Below are 27,083 nucleotides of genomic sequence, written 5' to 3'. Positions count from 1 at the left end.
CTCCCTCTTTTCCTCATTTTTCTCTTCCTTCTCCACCTCCCTTTCTCTCCACCTGCTCCTCTCCTCCTCCTCCTCCTCTTCCATTTCCTCTTCCTCTCTGTCTTTCCTTCTCTCCTCTTTATTTTCCTTTTCACACCATGTTAGTTCAGATTTCTGAGGGTTTTGCTAGGCAGCTCCTAGTGAGGACAGAATGAAGTCTACAGGGTCAGAGCAAGTGGGCTTAATTTCCATGTAACTCAAGGAACTCTCCCTCTTGTCCATATTTGAGGTCATACCTCCATCACATACTAGTCCTGGGACATACATACATAGGAGTTTGGACAATAATACCATCCGTCTAAGCCTCACATCTGTAGCTCATGCCTGTTAAGTACCTACTCAGAAGCTGAGATCCAGAGAATCAATTGATGCTTGAACCTAGCCAGGGCAGAAAAGTTTGAGAGTCCATCTCCAAAATAACCAGCAAAAAGACAGGCTGGAGACAAGCTCAAGTGGTAGAGTGCCAGCCAAGCAAGCAAACTGAAGTAGTGGGAGGCCCTGAGTTCAAAGCACCAAAAATAAGAAAGCATAAAAAGTCTGTGTAACTCAGCCTTGGCTCATGGAAGTCCTTCTGGAAATAACTGGCAGCAGCCACCTCCTGAAGGCCCCATATTGCAAGTGCACATAGGTATCTAGCATCCTCCAGAAAATTCCAGTCTACTTACAGCTAAGGAAAGTGGCACTCAGCTGTGGAAGTGCTTCAGCCCCCCTCCCACCCCCCCACTGTGAGTGGACATGTATGAGGTCTTGAGTCAGTGGGGTGGTTCCAGGGAGAATTAGTAAAGTGGATCAGCAGAGCATTTCTCATTGTTAAGGGTTGAACCCTTATCAGGTGCTAGTGGCTCACACCTGTAATCCTAAGTACTCAGGAGGCTGAGATCTGAGGATCACGGTTCATAGCCAGCCCAGGCAGGAAAGGCCAAGAGTTCAAGCCCAGGACTGGCAGTAATGATGATGATGATGATGATGAGTTGGCCCCTTCACAAAGACATATACATAAGCAGGTGACTCATGCCTGTAATCCTTTTTTTTGTGTTTTTTTTTTTTTTTGGTCCAGTTGTGGGGCCTGAACTCTGGGCCTGAGCTCTGTCCCTCAGCTCTTCACCTCAAGGCTAGCGCTCTACCACTTGAGCCACAGCGCCACTTCCGGCTTTTTTCTTTTTGCTTATGTGGTGCTAAGGAAGCAAACCCAGGGCCTCAGGCATGCAAGGCAGGCGCTCTACCACTGAGCCAACTTCCCAGCCCTCGTGCCTGTAATCCTAACTACTCAAAAAGTAGAGATCTGAGGATCTTGATTCAAAGCCAGACCAGACAGGAAAGTCCTTGAGACTTGTCTCCAATTTACCAACAGGATATCAGATGTGGGAGCTGTGGCTCAAGTGGTAAAAGCCCCAGCCTGAGGTTCAGGGGTCAAACCCCGAACCCAGCCTCAGGCACTAATTCTCTTAGAATCTCAGTGACCCACCAGGACACCTTGGGACCACTCAAGTGGTTATTCTCCCCTTCCCAGAGACCAGAACACCTTATAGCCCCCACCCCCAACACCTTCAAACCAAAACAAAAGGAATACACAACAAGCTGGCTAATGTGAAGATCTATTTATTATTAGAGAAAGTCCTGGATCCAGAGAAGGAGGACAGAGAGAATATTTCCTGGGATGGTGGTGGGAACTATGAGGAAGAAGGGTTCCCAGGGGTCCAGGCAGGAAGTCTAGATGGCAGTGGCAAAGCCCACTCTGTTGTTGGCCACATCGAAGATAGAATAGTAGGACCTGAGGAAGACATCTCCAAGGATCCAGAAGGGCTGGCCACTCTCTAAGGTGATGTCAATGGACTCGATTCCCACCATGCAGAAACCATCTTCCTGCTCAACAAACAAAGGAATTTCTTTGCTCACATGAGTTGGACACCACTCAGCCCTGACCCCTGGATCAACAATTACACTCATTGGCCAGTTGGCCCACCAGAGCAGGGGATGATGGGAAAATTTCTCCAATTGATAATCCGGGCTCCAGCGGTCCTCTGCCCGTGGCAGGGCATTTCTCTTCTTACATGCTCCCCTCCAGCTCCTGATTTGCAGTCTGTTTGTTTCACCTTGGAACCAGACCAACTTGGATGCTAACTTTTGCTTTCTCCTCCATAGCCAAGTGGCCTTAGGTCCATTATTCAACCTCTCTGATGCTCTAAGTTTTCACTCGTAGGATACAAATGAGGGTCTCCCTCCTCAGATACTGTGACAATGAAGCACATTGCCTAGCCCTCATCAGCATTCAATAAGAGCCCAGTTCCTGTCTCCTCTAATAATGACAATAATCACGGATCATGGATGATGCTCTGGGGCACATAAGTCAGTGCTGTGATTAACTGGGGCATAGCACAAGGCAAGGAGGTGGAGCCTTCCTGGTGATGCACGCATCTCTAATGCTCCAATCCTGGAGACTCCACCTACCAGGGCCAGGACTTACTTCAAGGATGTAGGCGGAAGGTTGCAGAGGAAACTCCACACCGTTGATGACGAACTTGAGGGTGGGCAGGCTCTCCACGTTGTTACAGTTCACATAATACTGCAGAGAGGAACAGAGCCCTCCTAAGCCTGCCACCTCAGGCCACAGGCCTAAACCCTTCACCTGCTTCTGTACAGGAGGACTGAGCTTCAAGGGAAATCCTATGCAAATTTCAATAGCATTCTACAGTGGACTCATAGTACCTAATAGACAGTATGGATTTGGGGGAGACCTAAAAATATTCCCCACCCCAGCTTGAATTACTGCCCTCACTGCAAGTACCTTTATGTGTGTGAGTGTACGTGCATGTTGGGGATTGAACCCAGGGCCCTGCCTTATGCTAGGTAAGTGCTCTACTTCTTGAACAACATCCCTCGCTCAACTGGTGCTCTAGCCCTTGAGCCACAGCTCCACTTCTGGCTTTTTGCCATCAGAAGTCTCATAGACTTTTCTTTTCTTTTTTTTTTTTTGGTCGGTCGTGGGGCTTGAACTCTGGGCCTGGGCGCTGTCCCTCAGCTCTTCAGCTCAAGGCGAGCGCTCTACCACTTGAGCTACAGCACCACTTTCGGTTTTCTGGTGGTTTATTGGAGATAGGAGTCTCACGGTCTTTCCTGCCCAGGCTGGCTTTGAACCGCGATTCTCAGATCTCAGCCTCCTGAGTAGCTAGGATTTTACAGATATGAGCCACAGTGCTGGCCTGCAACTATATTTTAAAACACATAAATGTATAGAAAAAGTAGCACCATTGGGTCCCCCCCCAAAGTTAGCAGGAAGGGGTTCATTAGGCCAACATTTCACTGGGCTCAGACAGACAGCAGCTGGGTTTTTTTTGGGGGGGGGGATCCAGTCGTGGGGCCTGAACTCTGGGCCTGGGCACTGTCCCTCAGCTCTTCAGCTCAAGGCTAGCACTCTACCACTTGAGCCACAGCGCCACTTCCGGCTTTTTTCTTTTTGCTTATGTGCTGCTGAGGAATCGAACCCAGGGTCTCAGGCATGCAAGGCAAGCGCTCTACCACTGAGCCACTTTCCCAGCCCCCTTTGCTTCACTTCCTAGTTATTTCACTCTAAGCCAAAAGGCCCAGAAGGTTTTAGTCCATTTCCCTGAGCAATTGTAGCTCAGAAGAAATTCCTGCCTAGCACTCTCTACCTCCGGGCCCCTCCCTCCAGCCAGGGCCCCGGGCTCCTGCTGGCCTCTTCCACCAATGCCTTGGGTCACTAGAGCCCTGGGGACCAAGAATTTAGATATTTGGAGTAATTCACAAATGCCTCTGGGCTAGCCTGGGGGTGTGGGAGCTCTTGCCATACCCACCTGTCCATATGCGCTCTCCTGAGCTCCTATGACCTCCAAAAGGGTGCTCAGGTAATTCTTAGGGACGGCGAGCAGAGAGGTGCCTGTGTCCACGATGCCTTGACAGCCCTGAGAGCACCAGCCGGAGGCCTGGTCACCAACAAAGAACCTGAACGCAGGGGGACAAAATGGCAGCCTCAGCCCTACAAGTTCAGCACCGCCGGGTGCACTTCCCTGCCCCTGAGAAACAGCCACAGCGCAGACAGGTTCTTATCCTGGGCAAGGTGCAGCCCCTGCAGAGCTCGACCCAGTGAGTGCCCCTCAGACCATCCCAGCCAGCCCCCCCCTCCCAGCCCTCCAAGTAGCCATGGAATCCATTTCTAGAAAGTTCGGAGGAAGGCTGTAAAAATTCATCAAGCCAGGGCCACTGAGGATTGGTTTGTAAGGACTGAGACGCGCCGCAGCAGTGTCAGTATGTGTGTGGCCTGGGGTGCCCACTCCAGGCGGGGGCACGCCCCCAGGGTCCCCACATGGACTCACTCCTCAAGGGCGATCTGCCAGTAGAGCTCCCGGGTGACAGGGGCCCAGAAGATCTCTCCGGTGTACAAGCTCTCGTCCACACCCCCGAAGACGATCACTCCTCCGTCCTCAGAACCCTCCTTGCTGTGGAGACAGAGGGAAGGCTGAGCCACGGAGAGGCGGCCCAGCCCTCGCAGAGGGAAACGCTCCTCCCTGGCTTCAACTGTGAAGCCTGAGCAGGGGCCTGTGTCCCCTCACATTGGGGCTCCCCAGGGACAGGCTGTGTCCCCCTCACACTGGGACCCCCTGTCTAGGCCTCCCACAATGTCCCAGTTCCTCCGGCTCCCCCATAGAGCCAGCCTCTGGGGGAGCTGCTAGTCTGTGGGTCCCGCTCCATGCCACACGGTGCTCTCCTCGTGCCTCTGGTAGAACACGTCACCAGGAGCCCCACTCCAACCCAACTTGTCATGTTTCTGCTACAGGAGAGGGAAAGACTTCCCATGTCTGTTCCAGAAGCCTTCCCTGCAGGGAGCTGGGGTGCTGGGCTGGGAGACGTTTCCAGGGGTCACATGAAGAATGAGTGTACACAGAGGCACAGGGCAAAGCCAAGGCCATCAGCCACAGAGGACGACGCTGAGTGTCGGGATGAAGGGGTAAAGCTGTGGCCGGTAGGTGGGAGCCATCCCTGGAAGGTGGCTAACAAGGGCCGCCTTCTAGCAGCCTGCGGTGCCGGCATGTGCTTTCTGGAAGGCCTACACCAGTAGGAGTCAAGAGTGAGCCTAGACGGGAAGACTCCAGGACCGCTTAGAACAATAGATCAAAGCAGATGAAGCAATAGATTATAATACAAAAGAGGTACACAGGAGAAAATGGCAGTCAGAGCCATGAGCTCACTGCTGTTAAGGGCAGGAGTCACCCCAAGAAGTTTGGAGAATCTGAGCCGCTGGAAGCAAAAGAATGCAAAGAGAATGCAGGGTAGACTGGGGGCAGACACCATGCTGGGGGTGGAGCCTCGGATCCAGAAGGATCTGGAGCCACAAGCCTGCTAGCCTCCTCCAATCCTGAAAGCACTGAGCTTTCAAATTCCGGGGGGGGTGGGGATGGAGGGACAGGGCCCTGGGATAAAAGGTGGGGAGCGGCAGGGAAGTTGCTCACCTGCCCAGGTAGACGCTGAAGAGGGCGTTGGAAAGGGCGCCTTCCTGCAGCATGCCCTGCAAGGCAGTGGTGGCCCCTCCGGCAGCCAGCCCAGGGTAGGCAAGGCCCATGATGCCATCGAACTTCGCATAGACAAAAGTGTAACCTGGCTCGTTCTCGCTCAGGCCGAACTCCTGGTTGGGCACCTGGATGCTCTGGAGCTGGAGGGAGGACAAGAAAGAGGAGGTGACAAGTCTCCCCAGGCTTTGGTCCAAAGAGAACCTTCTCACTTAGACTCCTCCCCCTTTCCACAGGTCTTGCAAGGGCTTTCTAGGCTGCCCTCCAATTGGTCTCCCCTAACTGTCAATCATAGCATCCCTACCCAATCCTCTCTCTCTTCTCCCAAGCTCTTGAACTCCTAAAGGGAAAGGGCCAGATCAGATTGGTTCATTATGGTATCCCCAGTCCCCAGCAATGGAATGGCCCTCAGCAAGTATCCGAGCCATGCGTGGAGGAAACTCTAGTGTGCTGACTTCCTGTCCAGTATTCCTCACACTTCAGGGGCTGCCTCTCAGCCCCTCTCTGCCCCTCTCCACGCCCCCCCCCCCATCCTGGGGTGGGAAGAGATGCTCACAGTCAGGGTGTCATAGCCAAAGAAGCCAGTGAGGCTGCCGGTGCCGTACTGCAGGGAGAAGGTCTGTCCGTTGGTGGTGTAGGTGGAAGACTGGCCGGGGTTGAAGCGGGGGTGAGTGGCTGCAGAGGAGGTGGAGAGAAGTCAGGCTGCCATGTGTAGGCCGGGTCTATCTGGCGCTTAGGCCTGCAGGGTTTCCTGCCTCCGTCTTTCCTTAAGCCTGTGCCCCCACCTGAGATGTCAGCTGTCTCATCAGTCACAGAAGGATGGCAGAGCTGGGTGACCTGGACTCCTTCTCCGTGTCCCAGGGGAGCCCTGGCCCACAGGCTAGTCAGTGACTACTCAATGAGGATGAAATGGGCCTCTAAGGCACACCTGTACTCCTAGCTACTCAGGAGGCTGAGATCTGAGGATCAAGGTTCAAAGCCAGCCCAGGTAAGAAAGGGTGAGACTCTCATTTCCAGTTAACCGCCAAAAAAAAAAAAAAAAAAAAAGTTGGAAATGGATCTATGGCTCAGTGGTAGAGCGCTAGTCTTGAGCATAAAAACTCAAGGACAGTGCCTAGGCACTGAGTTCAAGCCCCAGGACTGGCACACACACACACACACACACACACACACACACACACACCAGGCTTCCTCTCACCCTCTGCCTCTGCCCCATCAAGAAGCTGATCATCCCAGGGTCTTGAGGTAGCATTGCGTGTGGCCAAGGAGGGACCCCCTTGGACTGAGATGTCAGGACCCCGAATCCCAAGGCTTTGGCAGGGAGCCGGACAACCTTCAGATATTCAGACAATGAGCACTGTCTTTCCAAACCACTACGGTTAGGGTGGGGGGAGAGGACATGTCAGTGTAACTCTTTCCTACCTCTTGGAGACTCTCAGTGAGAACTTCCTAAGTAGTAGAATGGAATAGAACGTCACAGAATTGAGTAGGATGGAAAGGAGTGGAAATTATCCACAGGAAAAGGAATGAGTTGATTAGAATGGGGTAGGGAGGAATAAGATGGAGATGGGCAAGCTAGGCTGGCACACGTCGAGGGGGACCGCTCAGCTCTAGGTCTGTCTTCTTTCCTCCGGCTTGGGCATTCCATGTGACCATGCCCGTGCTTAATTCTCTCGTGGAGTGATGGTGCCCAGCATCTCTGGGGGGACACCAGCGCCCTGCTCTGCCCACCAGCCCTCCTTGCCCAACCCCATACTCACTGCAGGCCTCGCTCTTGCAGTAGATAGAGGGCACCCACAGGTTGGAGGAGCCGGTGTCGAAAAGGACCAGGAAGTTCTGGGGTGGAGTCCCGATGCTGATCTCGCCAAAGTAAGCAGCCTGGAAGGTCACAGGGCAGGCTCTTAGCACCAGAAGGAGCTAGGAGCTTCTGGGCAGAGTGGCAAAAGGGGCAGCCCCTGCTCTCTAGCCTGCACCATCAGATGCACCCCAAGTCATCCTTCCTTCCATAGCCCTTCTGTCTAGACAAGCACAAAGTTCTCAGTGGGCTCCAACTGGCCACTGGTCAGTAGGCAATGGGCCCCACAGCCTGCTGGCAGGACTGGGAGAAGGCCTGGGCACAGGAGGGCTTTGGAAGCAGGATCAGGGACGACCTGCGAGTGTCAGGACTCACGTTCATGTAGGCCACCGGCTCATAGAGCACGCTGAAGTCATCGAAGCTGTTGAGGCGGTACTTCTGAGCGGGGTTGTACTTGTGAGTCTTCAGGAAGTCTTCCAGTAAGCCCTTGTCCTTCAGGGTCTCTCGGATTGTCTTACGTCTCTTCAGTGGGATTCTGCAGAGGGATGCGGGTGTCCGGCTCATGTCATCTCCCTGTGTCTCCCTATCTCTGTCTCTGTGTGCCTCTCTCTGTCTCTCTTTGTGTGTGTCTCCCTCCCTCTCTCCATTTTTCTTCCCCTTTCTGCATGCTCTTAAACCTTATCCCAATGCTTGCCTCGAAGTTAAAAAAAAAAAATTAACCAGGCACCTGTCATTCACACACTTATAATCCCAGCTACTCAGGAGGCTAAGATCTGAAGATCAAAGTTTGAAGCCAGGGCTGGGATGTAGCTCAGTGGCAAAGCGCTTGCCTAGCAAGTGCAACGTCCTGGGTTCGATCCCCAGTACCAAAAAAGAAAAGACAAAAAAAATACAGTTAAAAAAAAAACCCAAACAAAGTTTGAAGCCAGCTGGGGCAGAAAAATCTGCAAGACTCTATTTCCAATTAACTAGCAAAAAAGTTAGACTGGAGGTGTGGTTCAACTGGTAGAGTGCAAGCTGTAAGGAAAAATGCTGAGAAAGGGTGCAAGGCCCTGAGTTCAAGGCCCAGTACTGGCACACACACACACACACACACACACACGAAGGAAGGAAGGAAGGAAGGAAGGAAGGAAGGAAGGAAGGAAGGAAAGGATGGAAAGGAGGAAGGAAGGAAGGAAAGGAAGAAGAAAGGAAGGGAAAGGAAAGGAACAGTTAACTTCTCTGACATGTGCTGTCACCCCATCTTGCAGGTATTCATGCTGCTGGCCCTCCATTTTCAAATATCTCCAAAATTCCTTCCCAGGAAATGAGAGAGACTTCAGGCACCTCCCTTTATAGGCATCAGTGCATTGTTAAAAAGATTTCAGAAGGGCTGGGAAGTTGGCTCAGTGGTAGAGTGCTTGCCTTGCATGCCTGAGGCCCTGGGTTCGATTCCTCAGCACCACATAAGCAGAAAAAGCCAGAAGTGGCGCTGTGGCTCAAGTGGAAAAGGCTAGCCTTGAGCTGAAGAGCTGAGGGACAGCCTTCAGACCTAGAGTTCAAGCCTGGGACTGGCAAAAAATAAAAAAATAAAAATAAATAGAAAAGATTTCAGAAGCCGGGCGCTGGTGGCTCACGCCTGTAATCCTAGCTACTCAGGAGGCTGAGATCTGAGGATCGCGGTTCAAAGCCAGCCCGGGCAGGAAAGACTGTGAGACTCCTATCTCCAATAAACCACCAGAAAACCGGAAGTGGCGCTGTAGCTCAAGTGGTAGAGTGCTCTCCTTGAGCTGAAGAGCTGAGGGACAGCGCCCAGGCCCAGGGTTCAAGCCCCACGACTGACCAAAAAAAAAAAAAAAGATTTCAGAGAAAGCAGGGTTCACCCCAAAGAGAGTCTCCCTCGGGCATCAGCTGGTACTACAGTGCATGGGACAGTGAAGGGGGTCGCCATCTGCCATCCTGTTAGCCATATGGACCAGAGGCCACCACCACGCTTCTCAGGTCGCCAGGCCCACAGGGAGTGGGAAGGTAGGAATCATGGCTCCCTATATCATCTCTTGGCTATCTTCCTCCCAGACCTGCTGGCAGCCATTGTCCAGGGTTCTCCATAGGGTCCACCCATGCCTTGTCCCAGGATTCAAAATTTCGGCTTCTCTTACCTCTCTCCCTGTCTTAATTTCCATTTGTTGGGACCTTATATTCTCCAGAAATTCTCTGCCAAACACCTTCACATGAGCTATGGAGCATGAGATTTGCTTCACACCCGTCTATCAAGTCTGCATGGCAGAAAACGTTTTCGACGGAAGCTAGCTCTTCCCCTAAGATATTCCCATCATACCCTGGGGCTTTGTTTGAAGGAGCCCCATGGGTACCAATGTCTGTGAATACTCCACCCCACAGCTGAGCATGGTCTGTAACATATGTGCACACACCCATGTACTTCAAATCATCTCCAGATTATGTGTGGTATCTAATCCTTCAATTAAACTGTATTTTGTCTAATGACAAGAAAAACATCTATACAGAGGCAGTATATACACAGCTTCTTTCTGAATGAGTTGAATTCACAGTTAGTTGAATTTATGGATGCAAAATTGCATGTGCAAATGGCTGACTACTCTCACAATGCAATGTCTGGAAGTGTGGCTGGCTGGCTCCATCCTCCTGTCCTGTGAGCCAATGCCACGTGTACCACCATGAGATTGCTCCTGGCAACTCACGGTACAGAGAGACTAGACAGTCACTGCTGCTTCTGCGAACACAGTTTTGGCATCTGCCAGTACCTTGTGTGGGGAGCTGTCTTTAGGGAATTTTTAGAAAGGATTACTTTCCTTTGGCTGGCATTTGAGCCACACTTCTAGATTTTTTGCTAGCTAATTGGAGATGAGTCTCATAGACTTTCCTGCCCAGGCTAACTTTGAACCACAGTCCTCAGCTTCCAGCCTTCTGAGTAGCTTGGGATTATAAGAGGAGCCCCTAGTACCTGGCAAGATTGTTCCTTTCTATAGGAAAGCCACATTGGCCCCCCAGGGCTGCAGTGGCCATAGTCACCCTAACTCTCCCTGTTTCAACTCCATCTTTTTCTTTTTTTTCTTTTCTTTTCTTTTCTTTATTTTGTTCGTTATGGAGCCTGAACTCTGGGCCTGGGCACTGTCCCTCAGCGCTTCAGCTCAAGGCTAGCGCTCTACCACTTGAGCCACCGCGCCACTTCCGGCTTTTTTTTTCTGTTGATGTGGTGCTGAGGAATCGAACCCAGGGCCTCATGCATGCAAGGCAAGCGCTCTACCACTGAGCCACCTTCCCAGCCCCACTCCATCTTTATCCCAGGAGGGGAAGGGACTGTGCTACACTGAAAGGCAGCATCAGTTCTTTTCCCCCACCCCACCCCCCTGGAGAGTCCTGCAGAACACCCGCAGAGGAAGCCTTCCTTTCCTCTCCCAGAAACTCCTCCCTAGTGACAGAGCAGCCCTGGGCCCCAGCTGGGCCTCGCAGGGCTCCAGGCTCCAACCTGGGACACCCAGTGGTGCCACCAGCCGGGCACCAGACTCACCTGACCAGAGTGGCCTCCAGCAGGGGGAGGCAGAGCAAAACCACCACCATCCACTTCATGATGCCAAGTTCCTTAGCTGCCCACAGAGGAGAAACTACTCGGAGTTCACCGGCACAGTGGAGTGAAGCCCTGAGTCCTCCATCTCCTTTTATAGCCCCAGGATCAAGGCCGGCCCCTGCGTCCCTGCCCTGAACAAGCATGACCCCCAAACCAGCGTGTCCCTTGGGCGCCATGTATCAATGGTTCCTGTATGTTTTTCCCTCTGGAGCATGGCCACCACGGACTTTTCATCTTATTGACTTTTCAATTTAAGCAACAGAGGCCAGGAGGTACCAGTGATAAGAGAGAACAAACTTGCATTAAGATGGAGTAGCAGAGATTACCTCTGTTTGGGCCAAGAACCTCAGGCATGATGTAGGTATTTTGGGGTGAGAGCCAGGAAGGAAAGAAAAAACAAAAAGAAGGTAGAGCCAGAGTGAGGGGCATGGGATCTATAGACAAGATTTCTCAAGCTGAGTGTTAATGACATTGAGAATAAATAAGTGTTTGTCCTGGGTACTGTGGGGTGTTTCACAGAATCCATAGCTGCTACCCACTAGATGCCCCTAGTGGCCCCCAGTTGGAAAAACCAAAAATATCCCCTCAAGAGGCACAAATTCCTTGAGGACCTCTGGTCTGTAGGTGATGTGCTTTTAGAGGTTCAATCAAAGCCCTTGGGAGGTGGAGTTTGGGGTATTTGGGGGACCCGAAACTAGATTGGTGGTTATAATCAAGGTGGGTTTTGTTTGTTCATTTTGTCAATACTAGGGCTTGAGCTCAGCTCCTTGAAACTGTCCCTAAGCTTTTTTGCTCAGGTCTAGCACAACTACTTGAGCCACAGCTCCACTTCCAGCCTTTCTGGTGCTTAATTGGAGATGTGTCTCATAGATTTTCCTGTCCAAGCTGGCTTTGAATTGAGATCCTCAGATCTCAGCTTCCTGAGTGGCTAGGATTACAGGCCTGAGCCACTGGTGCCCAGGTGAAGAATCTTTTTTGTTTGTTTGTTTTTTCTTTCTTCCTTTCTTTCTTTCTTTTTTTTTTTTTGGTCGGTCATGGAGCTTGAACTCTGGGCTTGGGCGCTGTCCCTACGCTCTTCAGCTCAAGGTGAGCACTCTACTGCTTGAGCCACAGCGCCACTTCCGGTTTTCTAGTGGTTTATTGGAGATAAGAGTCTCATGGAGTTTCCTGCCCAGGCTGGCTTTGAACCGAGATCCTCAGATCTCAACCTCCTAAATAGTAGGATGACAGGCGTGAGTCACCGGTGCCCGGTTTTTTTCTTTTTTTTTTTTTGTAGCTCATCTTTTCTTACTAATTTTATTTTTGTGCTGGTCTTTGGGTTTGAACTCAGGGTTTGAGCACTGAGTCACCTTTTTTTGTTCAGGGCTAGTGCTCTACCACTTGAGTCACAGCTCTATTTCTGGCTCTTTCGGTGGTTAATTGAGATAAGGGTCTCAAAGACTTTCCTGTCTGGGCTGTCTATAAACAGAGATCCTCAGATCTCAGCATCCTGGGGAGCTAGGATTATAGGCGGGAGCCACAGGCGCCTAGCACCAGGGTGTTGGATGAGCAATGATGATGTGAGCGCCGTTGGTGGTGATAGCTAGATGCTGATGGCTCATGCCTATATTCCTAGCACTCCAGGAGGCTGAGAGCTAAAGCTCAAGTTTAAAGCCCGCCCAAGCAGACAAAATGGTGAGATTTTTATCTTCAGTTAACCAGCAAAAAAGCCAGAAGTGGAACTGTGGCTCAAGAGGTAAAACCAGTCTTAAGTGAAAAAGTCAAGGCTTTGAGTTCGGTGCTGGGGTGGGACTGGGAAGCTGGTGGCTAAGTGGAGTTCTCCCTCTCAGAGGCTTTCCAGGAAAAACAAGGCACATGGAGAAATCTTGACCCTAACTCAGTATGTGTCCAGGACTCCAAATAAGCCACTCTGGCTCTGGCTGTGCCTCTTGCGCAAAGCCGAACACAGCCCTGGAGCAGGGTACAAGAAGGGGGACACACCTGCCCCCCGTCTTTAGTTCTAAAACACCTCTGACTGTGGCATCACCATCCCCTAAGCTCTGTCTGCCTTTTTCCTCTCCGCCCACCAGGCTGAGCTATGCGGGCTCCCGGTCCCCATCTGTAGCCTCACCTCTACCCTGTCCCTTTCCCCAGCTACCAGCTTCCCATGGCCTGAAGTGGCCTGGGGCTGGATGGCCAACCAGGTCTGAGAAAGCTCTCTGCCTGGGGGGGGGGGGGGGGGGTGTGAATGGAAAAAGTTCCCTGCCAGCGCCCTCTCGCCCTCTCTGCTGCCTCGTATTCACACTCCGGGCCCCAAACAGATTTATCAGACCCTTGGGCCAAGGCAGGAGGCCAGCCCAACTCTGCCAAGCACCGATAGCATCCGGCCAGGGGGGATTTTCCACTCCAGCCATCATCGCCCACTGCCCAGCCAGAGCTGGGGTGCCCAGCCCCCTCCCCCGCCCTCCCTACCCTCCACCCTGTGATGAGGGAGAAAGAGGAGAGACCAGAAATCTGTTTGGGGCCAGACACAGGGAAGTCCCTGTCACATTGTCTCACAGCTAGCGCAGACTTGTCAGAATCTGGGGTGAAAGTACAGATTCCCCAGGGCTAGGGAACCCCAAGATTTGAATTACATTCCAATCTACTAAAAAAGATGAACTGATCAGCACCTCCCAGGTTGTTTTGTGGCCCACTTTGTGTGTGTGTGTGTGTGTCTGTGTGTGTGTGTGTGTGTGTGTGTGCTGGTACTGGGGCTTGAACTCATGGAGGATCCAGGAGCTATCCTTTAGCTATCTGGCTCAAGGTGCTCTACCACTTGAACCACACCTCCACGTTCTGCCTTGTGTTGGTGAATTGGACATTAAAGTCTCATGGACTTTCCTGCTGGGCTGACAGTGAACTGCAGCATCCTCAGCTCTGCGTCCTGGGTAGCTAGGATGAGAGGTGTGAGCCCCTGTGAAAGGCCATGTGGGGGAGGGGGCAGGGGGAACAGGGCATGGAGGGAGCTGGGCACACAGGATCCCCTGTGACCCAGGAAGAAGTGGCAAAGTTGGACAGAGCGACAAAGCTAGATCCCGTAGGCAGCTCTGAAGTGGGACTTCCCTCCATCCTGGCCAGCCTTGCTCTCCTCCGCCTTCCTCCACACTGTGGACCCTGAGCCCCAGCCTGCTCCCCACTCTGAGGGTCACACCTGCTTCAGTCCCTGCAGACCCGTCTCCGGCTCTATTACCCTCTCTTCTTCTTGGGTCATCTGCAGGGCTGGTCATATGTTCTGTCCCCAGTAAAGGCCACTCTGGCCGGGTGCCAGTGGCTCACGCCTGTTATCCTACTTACTCAGGAGGCTGAGATCTGAGGATCATGGCAAGAAGTCCATGAGACTCTTATCTCCAATTAACCATCAGAAAACTGGAAATAGCGCTGTGGCTCAAGCAGTAGAGCACTCACCTTGAGCTGAAGAGCTCAGGGACAGCACCCAGGCCCAAAGTTCAAGCCCCACACCCGACAAAAAAAAAAAAAAAAAAAAGGTGTCTCTGTCTTGTTCTGCTATGTCGTGGGCTCACAGCAAAGGCAGGCTCTGCCCTCCAGCATGGCACAGACTCTGCAGGGGGAGAAAGCTGCCCACAGGCAGGCAGCTGCCCCTCGCCCTCTTTGGCCCTGATTTCTGTTGACAGCTCAGAAGCAGGGCTGGAAGGTTGATATGGCAAGGGGACATCTGCCCACTGCCGCTGGAGAGTCGGGTCGCTGACGGAGGCGCACCTCCTCAGCATGGCCCTGCGTGGCTAAGAGCGCTTCCAAGACAGCTATTTAATGGCAAAGGCACCAAGATTTCCTTGCCCCACCCCACCCCACCCCTGCACCCTTCTCCCTCAGGCCTTCTCCCTGTAATTGCCCTCTCCTGGTCTTCCTGTTCAAGGTGGCCTTGCTTGCTTGGACTCCATCTTTGTTTTTCTTTTTTCTGTTGGTCTTGGGGCTTGAACTCTGAGCTTAGGCAATGTCCCTGAGCAAGTTTGCTGTAGGCTAGAGCTCTATCACTTGAGCCATTGCTCCACTTCTGGCTTTTGGGGGGTTAATTGAAGAGTCTCACAGACTTTCCCATCCAAGCTGGCTTTGAACCACAATCCAATCTCAGCTTCTAAGCTAGGATTACAGGTGTGAGCCACCAGTGCCTGGCTTCAGCCCTTCTTTTATTTATTTATTTTTATTTATTTATTTTTTTTTGGTCGGCCGTGGGGCTTGAACTCTGGGCCTGGGCGCTGTCCTTCAGCTCTTCAGCTCAAGACTAGTGCTCTACCACTTGAGCCACAGCACCACTTCCAGTTTTCTGGTGGTTTATTGGAGATAGGAGTCTCACAGTCTCTCCTGCCCAGGCTGGCTTTGAACCGCGATCCTCAGATCTCAGCCTCCTGAGTAGCTAGGATTAGAGGCGTGAGCCACCAGTGCCCGGCTCAGCCCTTCTTTTATAGATGTGATTTTTTTAAAATATAGAACTCTATCTCTGAGGTCTGAACACGTAAACGCATAGAGGAAGAAGCCCGGAGCGGCCCAGCTGGCCACCTTTCCATCCAGGTCACCAAACGCAGAGCAAGAGCACTGCGGTCCACAGAGGTCTTGCCTTCTCACCCCGGCCTCGGCCTCGGCCTCTACCCAATGTAAAGAGAGTCAGACCAGCTGAGCCAAGATTGTCATAGCTGTCCCGATGGTGTCCTTATGGAATCAGCAACACCTCAGGGCAGAGGTTATTACCCCAATTCAGAGACCAGCGCGCTGGGGCTCAGAAAGGACATGTAGATTATCGGGGCAAACGTGCAATCACAGTCTAGATGGATCTCCTAAAGTCAGGTTCATTACACGTCACATACATATGCCTCCGTGTGTGCAGAGGTGTGCAGGAAGGTAGCTGCGAGGCCAGTCACAGCTCAGTCGGTGTGGACATCTCTGACATTGTCCCTGCAAACAGCCCTGAGTGCTTCGGAGTCCTCCTTTCCCACTGCGAACAGAGCTCCTGCTACCTGCTGGTCCCAGAGGACCAGGTCAGGTGCGGCGCCTGACCCACGCGGGTCCAAGCAGTGGTCTTCCCTAGGAATTTTGGTCTCTGTCTTTCTGTGGAAGTAAACTCAGCTGTTTTCAATCAGTTAACACAGAGAAAGCTAGATTCAACAGCATGGTGGTACCTGCCTATAATCCCAGCCCCTGGGAGGCAGAGGCAAGAAGATCTAAGATCATTTGAGGCCAGCATTGTACCATACAGAGAGATGCTATTTCAGAGAGAGAGACAGAGACAGAAAGACAGAGAGGCAGAGACAGAGAGAGAGACAGACAAAGAGAGGGAGCACACACATGGGGAGAACAGGAATAATAAAAAGAAAGGGTTATAGGAGTATTTCTTCTTTCTTCTTTCTTTCTTTCTTTTCTTTTTTTTGGTTGGTTGTGGGGTTTGAACTCTGGGCCTGGGCACTGTCCCTTAGCTCTTCATCTCAAGGCGAGTGCTCTACCACTTGAGCCACAGCGCCATTTCCAGTTTTCTGGTAGTTTATTGGAGATAAGAGTCTCACAGACTTTGCTGCCCCGGCTGGCTTTGAACTGTGATCCTCAGACTTCAGCCTCCTGAGTAGCTAGGATTACAGGCGTGAGCCACCAGCACCTGGTGTTTTTTGTTTGTTTTGTTGTTGTGGGGCTTGAACTCAGGCCCTGGGTGCTGGCCCTGAGCTTTTTCACTCAAGGCTAACACTCTACCTCATAAGCCATAGTACCATGTCTGGTTTTCTGGTGGCCAATGGAGATGAGAGTCTTAGACACCCAGTATAGGTGGTATATTCTCTCCTTCCTTTTCGTAGCTGGTTGTTCTGTTCATCTACTTTTCCATCAAAGCTAGAAAGCAAGAATCATCTATGAGCAAGGGTAGGGTAACTCATAGACCAGAGGAAATATCAATCCATTTTAGCTGAGTGCTGTGGCTCATACCTATAATCCTAGCTACTCAAGAGGCTGAAATCTGAGCCACCAGCACCTGGTGTTTTTGTTGTTGTTGCTGTTGTTTGTTTTTGTTTTGTTGTGGGGCTGGAACTCAGGGCCTGGGCACTGTCCCTAAGCTTCTTTCTTTTGCTCAAGGCTAGCAATCTACTACTTGAGCCATAGCCTCACTTCTGGCCTTTTTTGGTGGGGGGGGGGGTCAGTCATGGGGCCTGAACTCTGGGCCTGGGTGCTGTCCCTCAACTCTTCAGCTCAAAGCTAGCACTCTACCATTGAGCCACAGTGTCACTCCCAGCTTGGTCTGCTTATATGGAGCTGAGGAATGGAACCCAAGGTCTCATGCATGCAAGGCAAGCACTGTACCACTGAGCCACCTTCCCAGCCCACTTCCAGCCTTTTCTGTTTATATGGTGCTGAGAAATTGAACCCAGGGCTTCATGCATGCTAGGCAAGCACTCTACCACTAAGCCTCACCCCCAGCCCCAAGCCTAAGTACTCTTGATAGCAGTGGGAAACTGGAAAGCACCCAGATGAATAGGCCCACGGGGTCCTCCTAGCCACCGCCATGACAGAGCTATGTGGCCAGCACAGGTGATAAACATTAGGCCTATCTTTATGCATAGAAATGTACGTGTGTGTGTGTGTGTGTGTGTGTGTGTGTGTGTGTGTGTGCATAAGCCTGCCTGATAAGAGAAGAACAGAGTGGTGTTCACACACTGATTGTAGCTATGCTGAAATCTTAAGTGTGTGTAATAAGGGCCAGAAGATAATTTAGAAAGGTGTAAACAGGGCTGGGAAGGTGGCTCAGTGGTAGAGTGCTTGCCTTGCATGCATGAGGCCTTGGGTTCGATTCCTCAGCACCACATAAACAAAAAAAGCTGGAAGTGGCGCTGTGGCTCTAGTGGTAGAGCACTAGCCTTGAGCTGAAGAGCTGAGGGACAGCGCCCAGGTCCAGAGTTCAAGCCCCATGACCGACAAAAAAAAAATAAAAAAAGAAAGAAAGAAAAAGAATGGTATAAATAAAGGTTGCCTCAATTCTTTAAACTTCTCGGTTTTTCTCTCAGCCCTGGTGATCAAACTCAGGGCTGCACACCCATTAGGCAAGCACTCTACTGTTAAGCAACACCCCCAACTCCGCCTTGATTTTTAGAAATAAAGTGATATGAATATAGAATTTTAAATGAAATTCCATCTCCAGAATTGTTTAAAAACTGGGCACTAATGGTTCATGCCTTGCTACTCAGGTGGTTGACATCTGAGGATCATGGTTTGAAGCCCATCCAGTGAGAATCTATCTCCAAATCACCAGCAAAAATGCTAGAATAGAGGTGTGGCTCAACTGGCAGAGCAGCTGTCACGAGCAAAAATAGCCAAATGAGAATCTTTGAGCCCACTTAAAAAAAGAAAGAAAGAAAAGCCAAATGAGAGCACTGGACCACAAGTTCAAACCATCAGTGCCTGCGCATGCGTGGGCATGCACACACACACACACACACACACAGATCTTAATTTGATTATGTGGTAGGAAGGATGCTATGGCCCTATCTGAAGACTGTGGGAAAGAGCATCATGCTCGATTAGTGATGTCTGCCCTGGGTGAAGGATGTGTTTTAGGCACGTGGACAGGGCACTTTGATCACGTGATCGCCATGTGGACAGGACATTTTAGGCACATGGACAAGGCACTTTGATCACATGATTGCCCTGTGGACAGGGTGTTTTTGGCACATGGGCAGGACGTTTGATCACATGATCACCACATGGACAGGGTGTTTTAGGCACGTGGACAGGGCATTTTGATCATGTGATCAGAACATGGACAGGCTTTTTAGGCACATGGACAGGGCACTTTGATCATGTGATCGCCACGTGGACAGGACATTTGGATCATATGATCCCTACATGGACAAGGCGTTTCAGGCACGTGGACAGGGCATTTTGATCACGTGATCACCATGTGGACAGGGTGTTTTAGGCATGTGGACAGGGCAGTTTGATCACATGATTGCAACATGGTCAAATGGTAGAGTCCACGAAGGGATCACCTGATTAAACAGTGATGTCCATGTGGACACAATGTGATTAAACAGTGGTGTCGACGTGGTGTCCATGTGATCAAATGATGGTGCCCATGTGGGGATCACATGATTTAATGGTGGTGTCCATGTGATCAAATGATGGTGTCCACGTGGGGAACCACGTAACTAAATGGTGGTGTCCACATGCTGTCCACATGACCAAATGATGGTGTCCACGTGGGGACCAAGTGACTAAACAGTGGTGTCCACGTGGTGTCCACGTGACCAAACGATGGTGTCCACGTGGGGACCAAGTGACGTGATCAAATGATGGTGTCCACGTGGTGATCACGTGGTTAAACAGTGGTGTCCATGTGGTGTCCACATGATTAAACAGTGGTGTCCATGTGGTGTCCACGTGATTAAATGGTGGTGTCCACGTGGGGATCACGTGACTAAACAGTGGTGTCCACGTGGTGTCCATGTGATTAAACAGTGGTGGTGTCCACACGATCAAACTGTCGTGTCCACGTGAGGATCACGTGACTAAACGGTGGTGTCCACGTGGTGATCACGTGATTAAACAGTTTAACCCCAGTTTTCACTGTATTTGATGTTTTTGTTTTTTTGTCGGTTGTGGGGCTTGAACTCTGGGCTTGGGCGCTGTCCCTCAGCTCTTCATCTCAAGGTGAGTGCTCTACCACGTGAGCTACAGCGCCACTTCCGGTTTTCTGGTGGTTTATTGGAGATAAGAGTCTCACAGACTTTCCTGCCCGGGCTGGCTTTGAACCACGATCCTCAGATCTCAGCCTCCTGAGTAGCTAAGATTACAGGTGTGAGCCACCGGCGTCCGGCTCGTATTTGTTTTTATGATTTGTGGAGGGGAAGGGAAAAAACAAATTGTTTAAATAGGGATATAGGTGGACCCATTGCAACAATGAGATATTCAAGATATTATGTCGAAAAACGAACTTTACTACTTTGGCTTGGGGGTGAGGAGTGGGGAAAGGGGGAGGGGGAGATGGTGTGGGGGTGGAGATGGGGAGGGATGGGAAGGGGAAACAAAGGAGGAGGCAACAATACTTGATAAGAAATGTACTCATTACCTTGCCCATGTAATTGTAACCTCTCTGTATGGTATTTTCACAATTAAAAAAAAAAAAAAGCCTGGGCTCGGAAGGTGGCTCAGTGGTAGATTGCTTGCCTTGCATGCATGAGGCCCTGGGTGTGATTCCTCAGCACCACATAAGCAAAAAGAAAAAAGCTAGAAGTGGCGCTGTAGCTCAAGTGGTAGAGCGCTAGCCTTGAGCTGAAGAGCCGAGGGTCAGCGCCCAGGCCCAGAGTTCAGGCCCCACGACCGGACCAAAAAAATAACCAAAAAAAAGCCAGAAGTAGAAGTAGAGAGCACCAGCTTTGAAAGAAAAGCAAGCAGGACTGTAAGGCCCTGAGTTCAAATCCCATTATAAGCACACACAAATGAAAATGCCCTGCAGTGGGCTTTCTAGATATGGAGGTAGAGATAAGCAGGTGGGGGTGGGGGTGGGGCCTGGGGACCTGAGGAGTCCGCTGAGCTGCCCGGGGTCAGGGTGGATACATGGGGGCTGCAGAGGCGGGAGCTGGCAGCTCAGACGAATGCCCAGAGGCGTGGAGCAGGGCGGCTGGGGCACAGGGAAGGCCTGGCAGGGACGAGACTGCAGGGCTCCTACGGATCAGGAAAGGTTTCTGGTGGTTCATTGGAGATAAGAGTCTCAGGGACTTTTCCTGCCGGGGCTGGCTTTGAACCCATGATCCTCAGATCTCAGCCTCCTGAGTAGCTAGATTTCAGGCGGGAGCCACCAGAGCACAGCAAGATAGCAGGATTCCATGCAAAGCTGAGAGGGCTCCTCGCTCACCCAGACACACACACTCATGCTCAACAAACAGACATGTGTGCACAAGACTGGCCGCGGCCTCCCGGCCACCCCCTGGCGCTGTTCTATTTTGATTTGTTGAGATGGGGTCTCACTGGTAGACCAGGCCGACCTCTGATTCTTCATCCTCCAATCTCTGCCTCCCAAGGGCTGGGATTAGCCGGTGCCACCACCCCGAGCTACCTTCCCAGTCTTGACTCATCTGCCCCCCTTAAGGCTCTAAGGCCTGACCAGAGGGTTTAGGAACCTACGTTCCCTAGAGACTCTGCAGAGGTGGCTGGGGCGGAGGGAGGCATAGGGAGGGGTTGTTCACTGGGTGGGTGGGGGCAGGGGAGGGCAGGGCTGAGTGTGGGGATTGGGCAGCTAGGAGGGGAGGGAGGGTCTTATATCTTGTCGGCTAATCAAAGAACCAGAGAATCTAATCACCAGGGGCTGAGTAGGGAGCCGGATTCCAGCCTGTTCTCCAAGTCCCTAACCAAACACCGATAATGAGCTCCCGCAAGCTCAGGCCTGCCGCAGGCAACGAAGCCTCGGGTGTGTGCAGTTACAGTCCTGGGCTCTGGGTCTTCACCAGCCAGGCTTGGGTTGGGGAGAGGTCTGGGTACCTGTAACCTGCAGGGCAGAGTCGGCCCAGGCGCTTCCAGTGTCCAGGGAGGCTCCCATAGGGTGCCTGGGGCAACAAACAGCCTTTAACTTCCTTGGCTTTTCAAGAAACCCCAGGCTGGAGCACCTTCTGCCACAGGGCCTTTGCACTAGCTGCAGGCATTGCTTAGAACTCCCATGGCTCAGCTATTGCTGGGCCCTTGTCTTCAAATCTCTGCTTTAGGGTCACCTCCCTAGAGACGTTTTCTCGGGCAAGCCCCATCCCTCCTCCCACTGAACCCCAGGACCCTCTACATATTTTCTTCAAGGTTTTCTCTTTCCTGAACTTGTCAGAGGAATGTGTGCTACTTTATCTTCCTACTCCTGGTTGGACGTAACTCCGAGGGCGGAGCCTTATCTGTCCCTGTCACTGCGGGTTGCCCAGCGTGAATGTCCACATCTGGGCTCGGCCCAAATCTTCCTCTGGACCCACATCTGGCTCCCATGGAGGACGCTCATGCCCTCAGCCCACCCTTCCACCCACACCCCCAAAGGGGACCCCCCCATCTCTGCATGTAACAAATGCCCACAGGGCCCTTTGTGAACATTTTTCTTCTGGAACCCGTCCCAACAGTCTGATTAGTCTGATTACGTATCTTTCGCTTTCCCAGGTGGAGGAACAGGTTCAGAGCGGTTAAGCGATCTGCCTGAAGTTACCCAGCGGTCATATGGCCAAGAGGCCCTCCCCAATCCGAAACTCCTGTTTTCTGTGCGTCTCTTTCCTCCCATGAGCTTAATAAAGCTTGAGGAGTGGGGGCCACACAGCCCAGATTTCTGTATCTGGGACGTCCCGCGTCTAATGTTTACTTGGGGAAATCAAGGCCACCATCCTTGTGTGTGAACGTGGTGGCCCTTCGCCCGTGTATCAAGGCCCTGATATGGTCCTGGGTAAAGAGAGACAAGCTCCCTCCAAGAACACCTGGTACCTCCCCCCCCTCCGCTCTTCCCCCCCTTCCCTGCCCTCCCTCCACAGCAGCCATTGGCACACGCAGGCAAGATCTAATCACCTTACACCCACACAACACAGGCCCATCTTCTCCACCACCCCACTCCTTCTGGAACCATCTCCCCCCCCCCAGAGGGGATCCAAGCCAGGCTTGAAGGGGGACAGGTGGAAGCGGCAGCGGGGAGGGGCCTTGTTCCTCCGGCCATCGCTTAGGAAGAACAGAAAGACAACTTACCTCCACCCACAAACTGGGCCCAGAGGGCACCTCCTGAGGCGGAAGAGTCCACCTATGATCAGGACAGGCGCTGGGAGGGGTCGCTGGACACCAGGCGGAGGCCCTTGCCAGCCTCCCCCAGGGAGGACCCTTTCCCCCTTTCCTTGCCCTCCTCCTGGGACCCCCTGTTGATCCACCACCTCCACAGCGAAAGCTCCCCCCCCCAAGTTCCACAGAGCCAGAGGAGCGAAAGGAAACGAATGGCATCAGGACTCAGACAAGGTCAGATTTGAGCAAACGCGACCCCTACACTAGAGGCTGAGGCCAGGTGCGCTCGGGTAATGGTGTGGAAAAGACCTGGGGGGTCCAGGTTAGGTGTAAAGCTCCCAAGAGCCAGCAGGGCCAGCGAAGGGAATTGAGGAGGCGCCGGGCTGATCGTCCGGCAGTGCACACCAGGCCTAGGACCTGTACTCGAAAGGGGTGAGCACCAAGAGTGCTGGATGCCCCGTGTGAGTGGAAGGGATAAAGGCCGAGACTCACTGAAGCCTGGGGCTGTGTGGCTGCGTCAGGCCCGAGACAGAGGAGGAATCTGTGCACAGCCAATAGCCAAATGGGGACACTAAGTCTCCACGTCAGCAGACGCTGCTTCCCTGGTCAGGAACTGAGTTAGTACCCAGTAAAAGGGAATGAGGGCTTCTGAGCCAGTGTGCTCAGAAGAATGAGGACTGGGATTTTGAACTCAGGGCTTTATACTTGCCAGGCAAGGACTCGACTACTAAGCCACTTTCCCAGCTGCCATGCCGAGTTTCTGAGATGGAATCTCTGAACACATCAAATTTTGGGCCTCAAAAATCAGTCCTCTGAATCTCCCCTTCCTGAGTGCCTGGAATTATAGATCCATGCCACCACACCCGCCCCACTGGGAGTTGTCTAGAAGGTCCTGGGCTGAAGGCTCTCCTTGAAGGGGTTCTGAACCTCGGCCCTCAGCCCTTGAGAACAGCCTCTCTGGAGGCTGAGGCATGGAGGGCGGAAAGCAGGGCGGAGGAGGCCCCGTCCCCTCTCACGGACCCAGCCAGTTCTGAGGATGGCGAGATGGAGGAACAGAGCTCTGGGAGCAGTGGGTGCTGGGCGGGCCGGGGCGAGCGCAGGGCCACCCTGTCTGCCCATCACTCAGAGCCCAGGCTTGGAATCCAGAAGACTTGAGGGCAGGCTGGGGGCAGGGGTGGGGAGGAGACTCCCGACTGGCATCCCGCCTCTGCCCGGGCCACTAATTAACCCCTGGCCCCAGGGAGGCCGTGGCTCTCCTCCTGGCCTGCTTCCTCCCCTGCTCTGGGAGATAGCAGCGAGGCTGACAGATAAATGGCGCAGGCCCCATAAAGGAAGCCGCTGGCTGTTTATCCCCCGTGAAGAGCTGTCATTACCCAGGGGTGGGCTCGGGAGGGCCCCTCCCGGTCCGACCTGAATTGTCACTGGTGGACAGGATGCCAGAGCCCAGTCCTTTCCGGAGGGAAGCCCGGGGGGCTGGGTAGGGCCCCCACTTCTAAAGCAGAGAAGGGAGCCCTCCACAAGCCCAGCTGATGCAGGTGATGGTGTTTAGTTGGCTGATCCCATCGGCACACCACACCCAGAGGTCGGCTGGCCGGGCTCGCCCCTCCCCCGCCCCCCCTTCCTGCCAGGAAAGCTGTCCTCTCCCACGCTGCCGCTGCCCTCCTTTGCTAGAGGAAAATTCCTGCATCGGGAATGGCAGGGAAGCAATTCCTGGGGCCTACCTGCCCCTCCACATGCCACTGAAGCAATGATCGCTGTGTGTGTGTGTGTGTGTGTGTGTGTGTGTGTGTGTGTGTGTGTGTCTCCTCAGGGCATCTGTGGCCTAGAGAATGAGGATAACTCTCCTCCCAGAGCGGTTCACCAAGAACAGCCATGAGCCTGAAGACCGGGGCCACAATGGGTCCTGTCTGATTCTGGTTTATTTAGCTAGGGGCCTGTTATATAGCATAGGCTGGTCTCGAACTTGTATGTATCTCAGACTGGCCTCCAAATGGTGACCTTGCCTTAGCCTCCTGTGTGCCAGGTTCCAGGTATCTGCCACCACACCTGGTTTACAGCTAGGCTCTGTGTGTGTGGTGTGTGTGTGTGGTGTGTGTGTGTGGTGTGTGTGTGTGTGGTGTGTGTGTGGTGTGTGTGTGTGTGGTATGTGGGGTGTGTGGGGGTGTGCGTGCGTGTGTGGTATGTGTGGTGTATGTGTGTGGTGTGTGGGGTGCGTGTGGGGGTGCGCGTGTGTGTGGTGTGTGTGTATGTATGTGAGTGTGTGCTGACAGCAGGGCCTGAACTCAGAGCCTGGGTGCTGTCCCTTTTGTTGCTTCAAGGCTGGTGCTTTAACCACTTGAGCCACAGCTCCATTTGCAGCTTTTTTTTTGTTAGTAATGGGGCTTGAACTCAAGAGTCTGAGTGCTGTCCTTGAGCTCTTCGTGCACAAGGAGAGCACTCTACCACTTTGAGCCACAGTGCCACTTCTGGTTTTCAGGTGGTTATGTGGAGATGAGAGTCTCACAAGCCAGGCACCAGTGGCTCATGCCTGTAATCCTAGCTACTCAGGAGGCTGAGATCTGAGGATTGAGGTTCAAAGCCAGCCCCGGGCAGGAAAAGCCATGAGACTCTTATCTCCAATAAACCACTCAGAAACTGGAAGTGGAGCTGTGGCTCAAGTGGTAGAGCACTAGCCTTGAGCTGAAGAGCTGAGGGACAGCGCCCAGGCCCAGCGTTCAGGCCCCATGATCACCACCAACAACAAAAAAAGTGTCCCACAGACTTTCCTGCCTGCACTGGCTTTGAACTGTGGTCCTCAGGTCTTAGCCTTCTTGGTAGCTAGGATTACAGTGCCAGCCATTAATGCCTGGCTGGAAGCACAGTTCTTTAATCACCCAGGGACTTGCCTGAGACAGAAAGAGGGCTCCTGCCATAAGAGGGAGCCCCCAGGTCAGACCTTAGGCGAGGTGGGCGCCCCTGGTGGCTTGAGAGGGGGCAGAGGCTGCTGCGCGCGCGGGCAGGGCGGATCTGTGAGGAAGACCCCGTGTGAGGAGGCCCAGCCTGGTTACACATTACACTGTTTCCTTCTGCTACTTTGGTCTTTCAGTAGTGTCTGGTTTAAAGCTTCGGCCTGGACTCTGCCCTGCTGCAGCCGCTGAGAACTCACTGTCCCCCTTTGGGCCAAGGTATTCAAACAGAGCAATGCCCCCAGGGCCTGCCCCGAAGGGTTCCAGAGAGGGGAAGGCTCCCCGCGTCCCCTGGTCCACTGCCAACCCCACAGTCTTGTCTCCAGGACTCCAACCATCCAGTCAATTCCTTCTCCTCTCCCTTTCTCTCTCCTCTCCTCCTTTTTCCCCCCTTTTTTTCTTCAGTACTGGGATTGTAAACTCAGGCTTGCTAGGCTGGCGCTCTACCACTTGAGCTAGCTCCCTGGCCTTGTCATTTCACTTTCAGCATCCATCCCTGAGAATTCTTTTCTTTTGGTTCCGGTCGTGGGGCCTGAACTCTGGGCCTGGGCGCTGTCCCTCAGCTCTTCAGCTCAAGGCTAGCGCTCTACCACTTGAGCTACAGCGCCACTTCCGGCTTTTTTCTTTTTGCTAATGTGGTGCTCAAGAATCGAACCCCAGGCCTCAGGCATGCAAGGCAAGTGCTCTACCATTGAGCCACCTTCCCAGCCCATCCCTGAGAATTCTTAAGTTCTGCGCCACAAGTTCTCAGAGATGATAAAGAAATGATCAACTGCCAGGCACCCGTGGTTCAGGCCTATAATCCTAACTAAGGAGGAGGCTGAGATCTGAGGATCACAGAAGCCAGCCAGGGCAGGAAAATCAATGGGATTCTTATCTCCAATTAGCCAGCAAAAAACCAGAGGTAGAGCTGTGGCTCAAGTGATAAAGCACTAGCTTTGAGCAAAAAAGCTCAGGGATAGTGCCCAGGTCCCGAGTTCAAGCCCCAGGACTGGTGCATGTGAACACACACACACACACACACACACACACACACACACACAACCACTGGCTTCCCAAAATGCAGTGCCTACCTCTATTAGGTTTATGCCTGCCCTCCTGAGACCCACAAGAAGGTAACACACGCTGCGCCAGAATTTAAAAATAAGTATATTAATAATAAATATGTTAAATTACATTTAAAACAATAAATAGAAAAATAAACTGATAAATAAAATCAACAGGTACAAAATGTTTCAAAATTCCAACCAAAAACAACAACAACAACCCAACCCTCAACAAAACAAAAACACACGGACAGCCAACAGACAAGACAGAGGGGCGTCGGGGAAGGGTGCGCACTGCACCCAGAGGCCTTCACAGTTTCCTGGGGGGGGGGCCTCCCCGGCCCCTCCTCGCCCAGCCCGGGGCCGGGCACTGGGTGGCCGACATCTTTGGGGATTCCAGCAGCATAGGGAAGCATCTGG

The 27,083-nt window shown here is 52.5% G+C and overlaps 2 protein-coding genes across 2 annotated transcripts in view; both read right to left on the bottom strand.

Annotated features, from left to right (window-relative positions):
- Window positions 1-1,749: 1,749 nt before the first annotated feature.
- Window positions 1,750-10,944, bottom strand: Pgc (progastricsin (pepsinogen C)). The gene is made up of 9 exons (XM_013019141.1): window positions 10,886-10,944; window positions 7,732-7,891; window positions 7,322-7,439; window positions 6,118-6,236; window positions 5,505-5,704; window positions 4,371-4,493; window positions 3,852-3,999; window positions 2,504-2,602; window positions 1,750-1,902 (listed from the first exon to the last, which is right to left on the bottom strand). The coding sequence occupies exons 1-9, from the start codon at window positions 10,942-10,944 to the stop codon at window positions 1,750-1,752; spliced, it is 1,179 nt and encodes a 392-aa protein (XP_012874595.1).
- Window positions 10,945-21,831: 10,887 nt separating this feature from the next.
- Frs3 (fibroblast growth factor receptor substrate 3) overlaps window positions 21,832-27,083 on the bottom strand; it is a 14,944-nt gene continuing 9,692 nt past the window's right edge. Inside the window, exons 7-8 of the mRNA XM_013019101.1 lie at window positions 22,646-22,697; window positions 21,832-21,899 (exon numbers count right to left, since the gene is read on the bottom strand). Coding sequence (XP_012874555.1) covers window positions 21,832-21,899; window positions 22,646-22,697 — 120 coding nt within the window. The remainder of the gene's footprint in view (window positions 21,900-22,645; window positions 22,698-27,083) is intronic.

Source organism: Dipodomys ordii, unplaced genomic scaffold, assembly GCF_000151885.1.
Source record: "Dipodomys ordii isolate 6190 unplaced genomic scaffold, Dord_2.0 Scaffold44, whole genome shotgun sequence".
Classification (NCBI taxonomy): domain Eukaryota; kingdom Metazoa; phylum Chordata; class Mammalia; order Rodentia; family Heteromyidae; genus Dipodomys; species Dipodomys ordii.
Note: the sequence above shows the minus strand (reverse complement) of the source record. Positions and strands in the feature narration are given on the sequence as shown.

Bases quoted from the DNA above. Each gene is read 5' to 3' on its own strand.
- Pgc (XM_013019141.1), bottom strand. From the start codon at position 10,944: ATGAAGTGGATGGTGGTGGTTTTGCTCTGCCTCCCCCTGCTGGAGGCC. The intron at 5,705-6,117 runs GTGAGCATCTCT...TCCTCCCTCCAG, and splicing joins TTGGCTATGACACCCTGACT to CTCCAGAGCATCCAGGTGCC. The intron at 4,000-4,370 runs GTGAGTCCATGT...CCCTGCGTTCAG, and splicing joins TGGCAGATCGCCCTTGAGGA to GTTCTTTGTTGGTGACCAGG.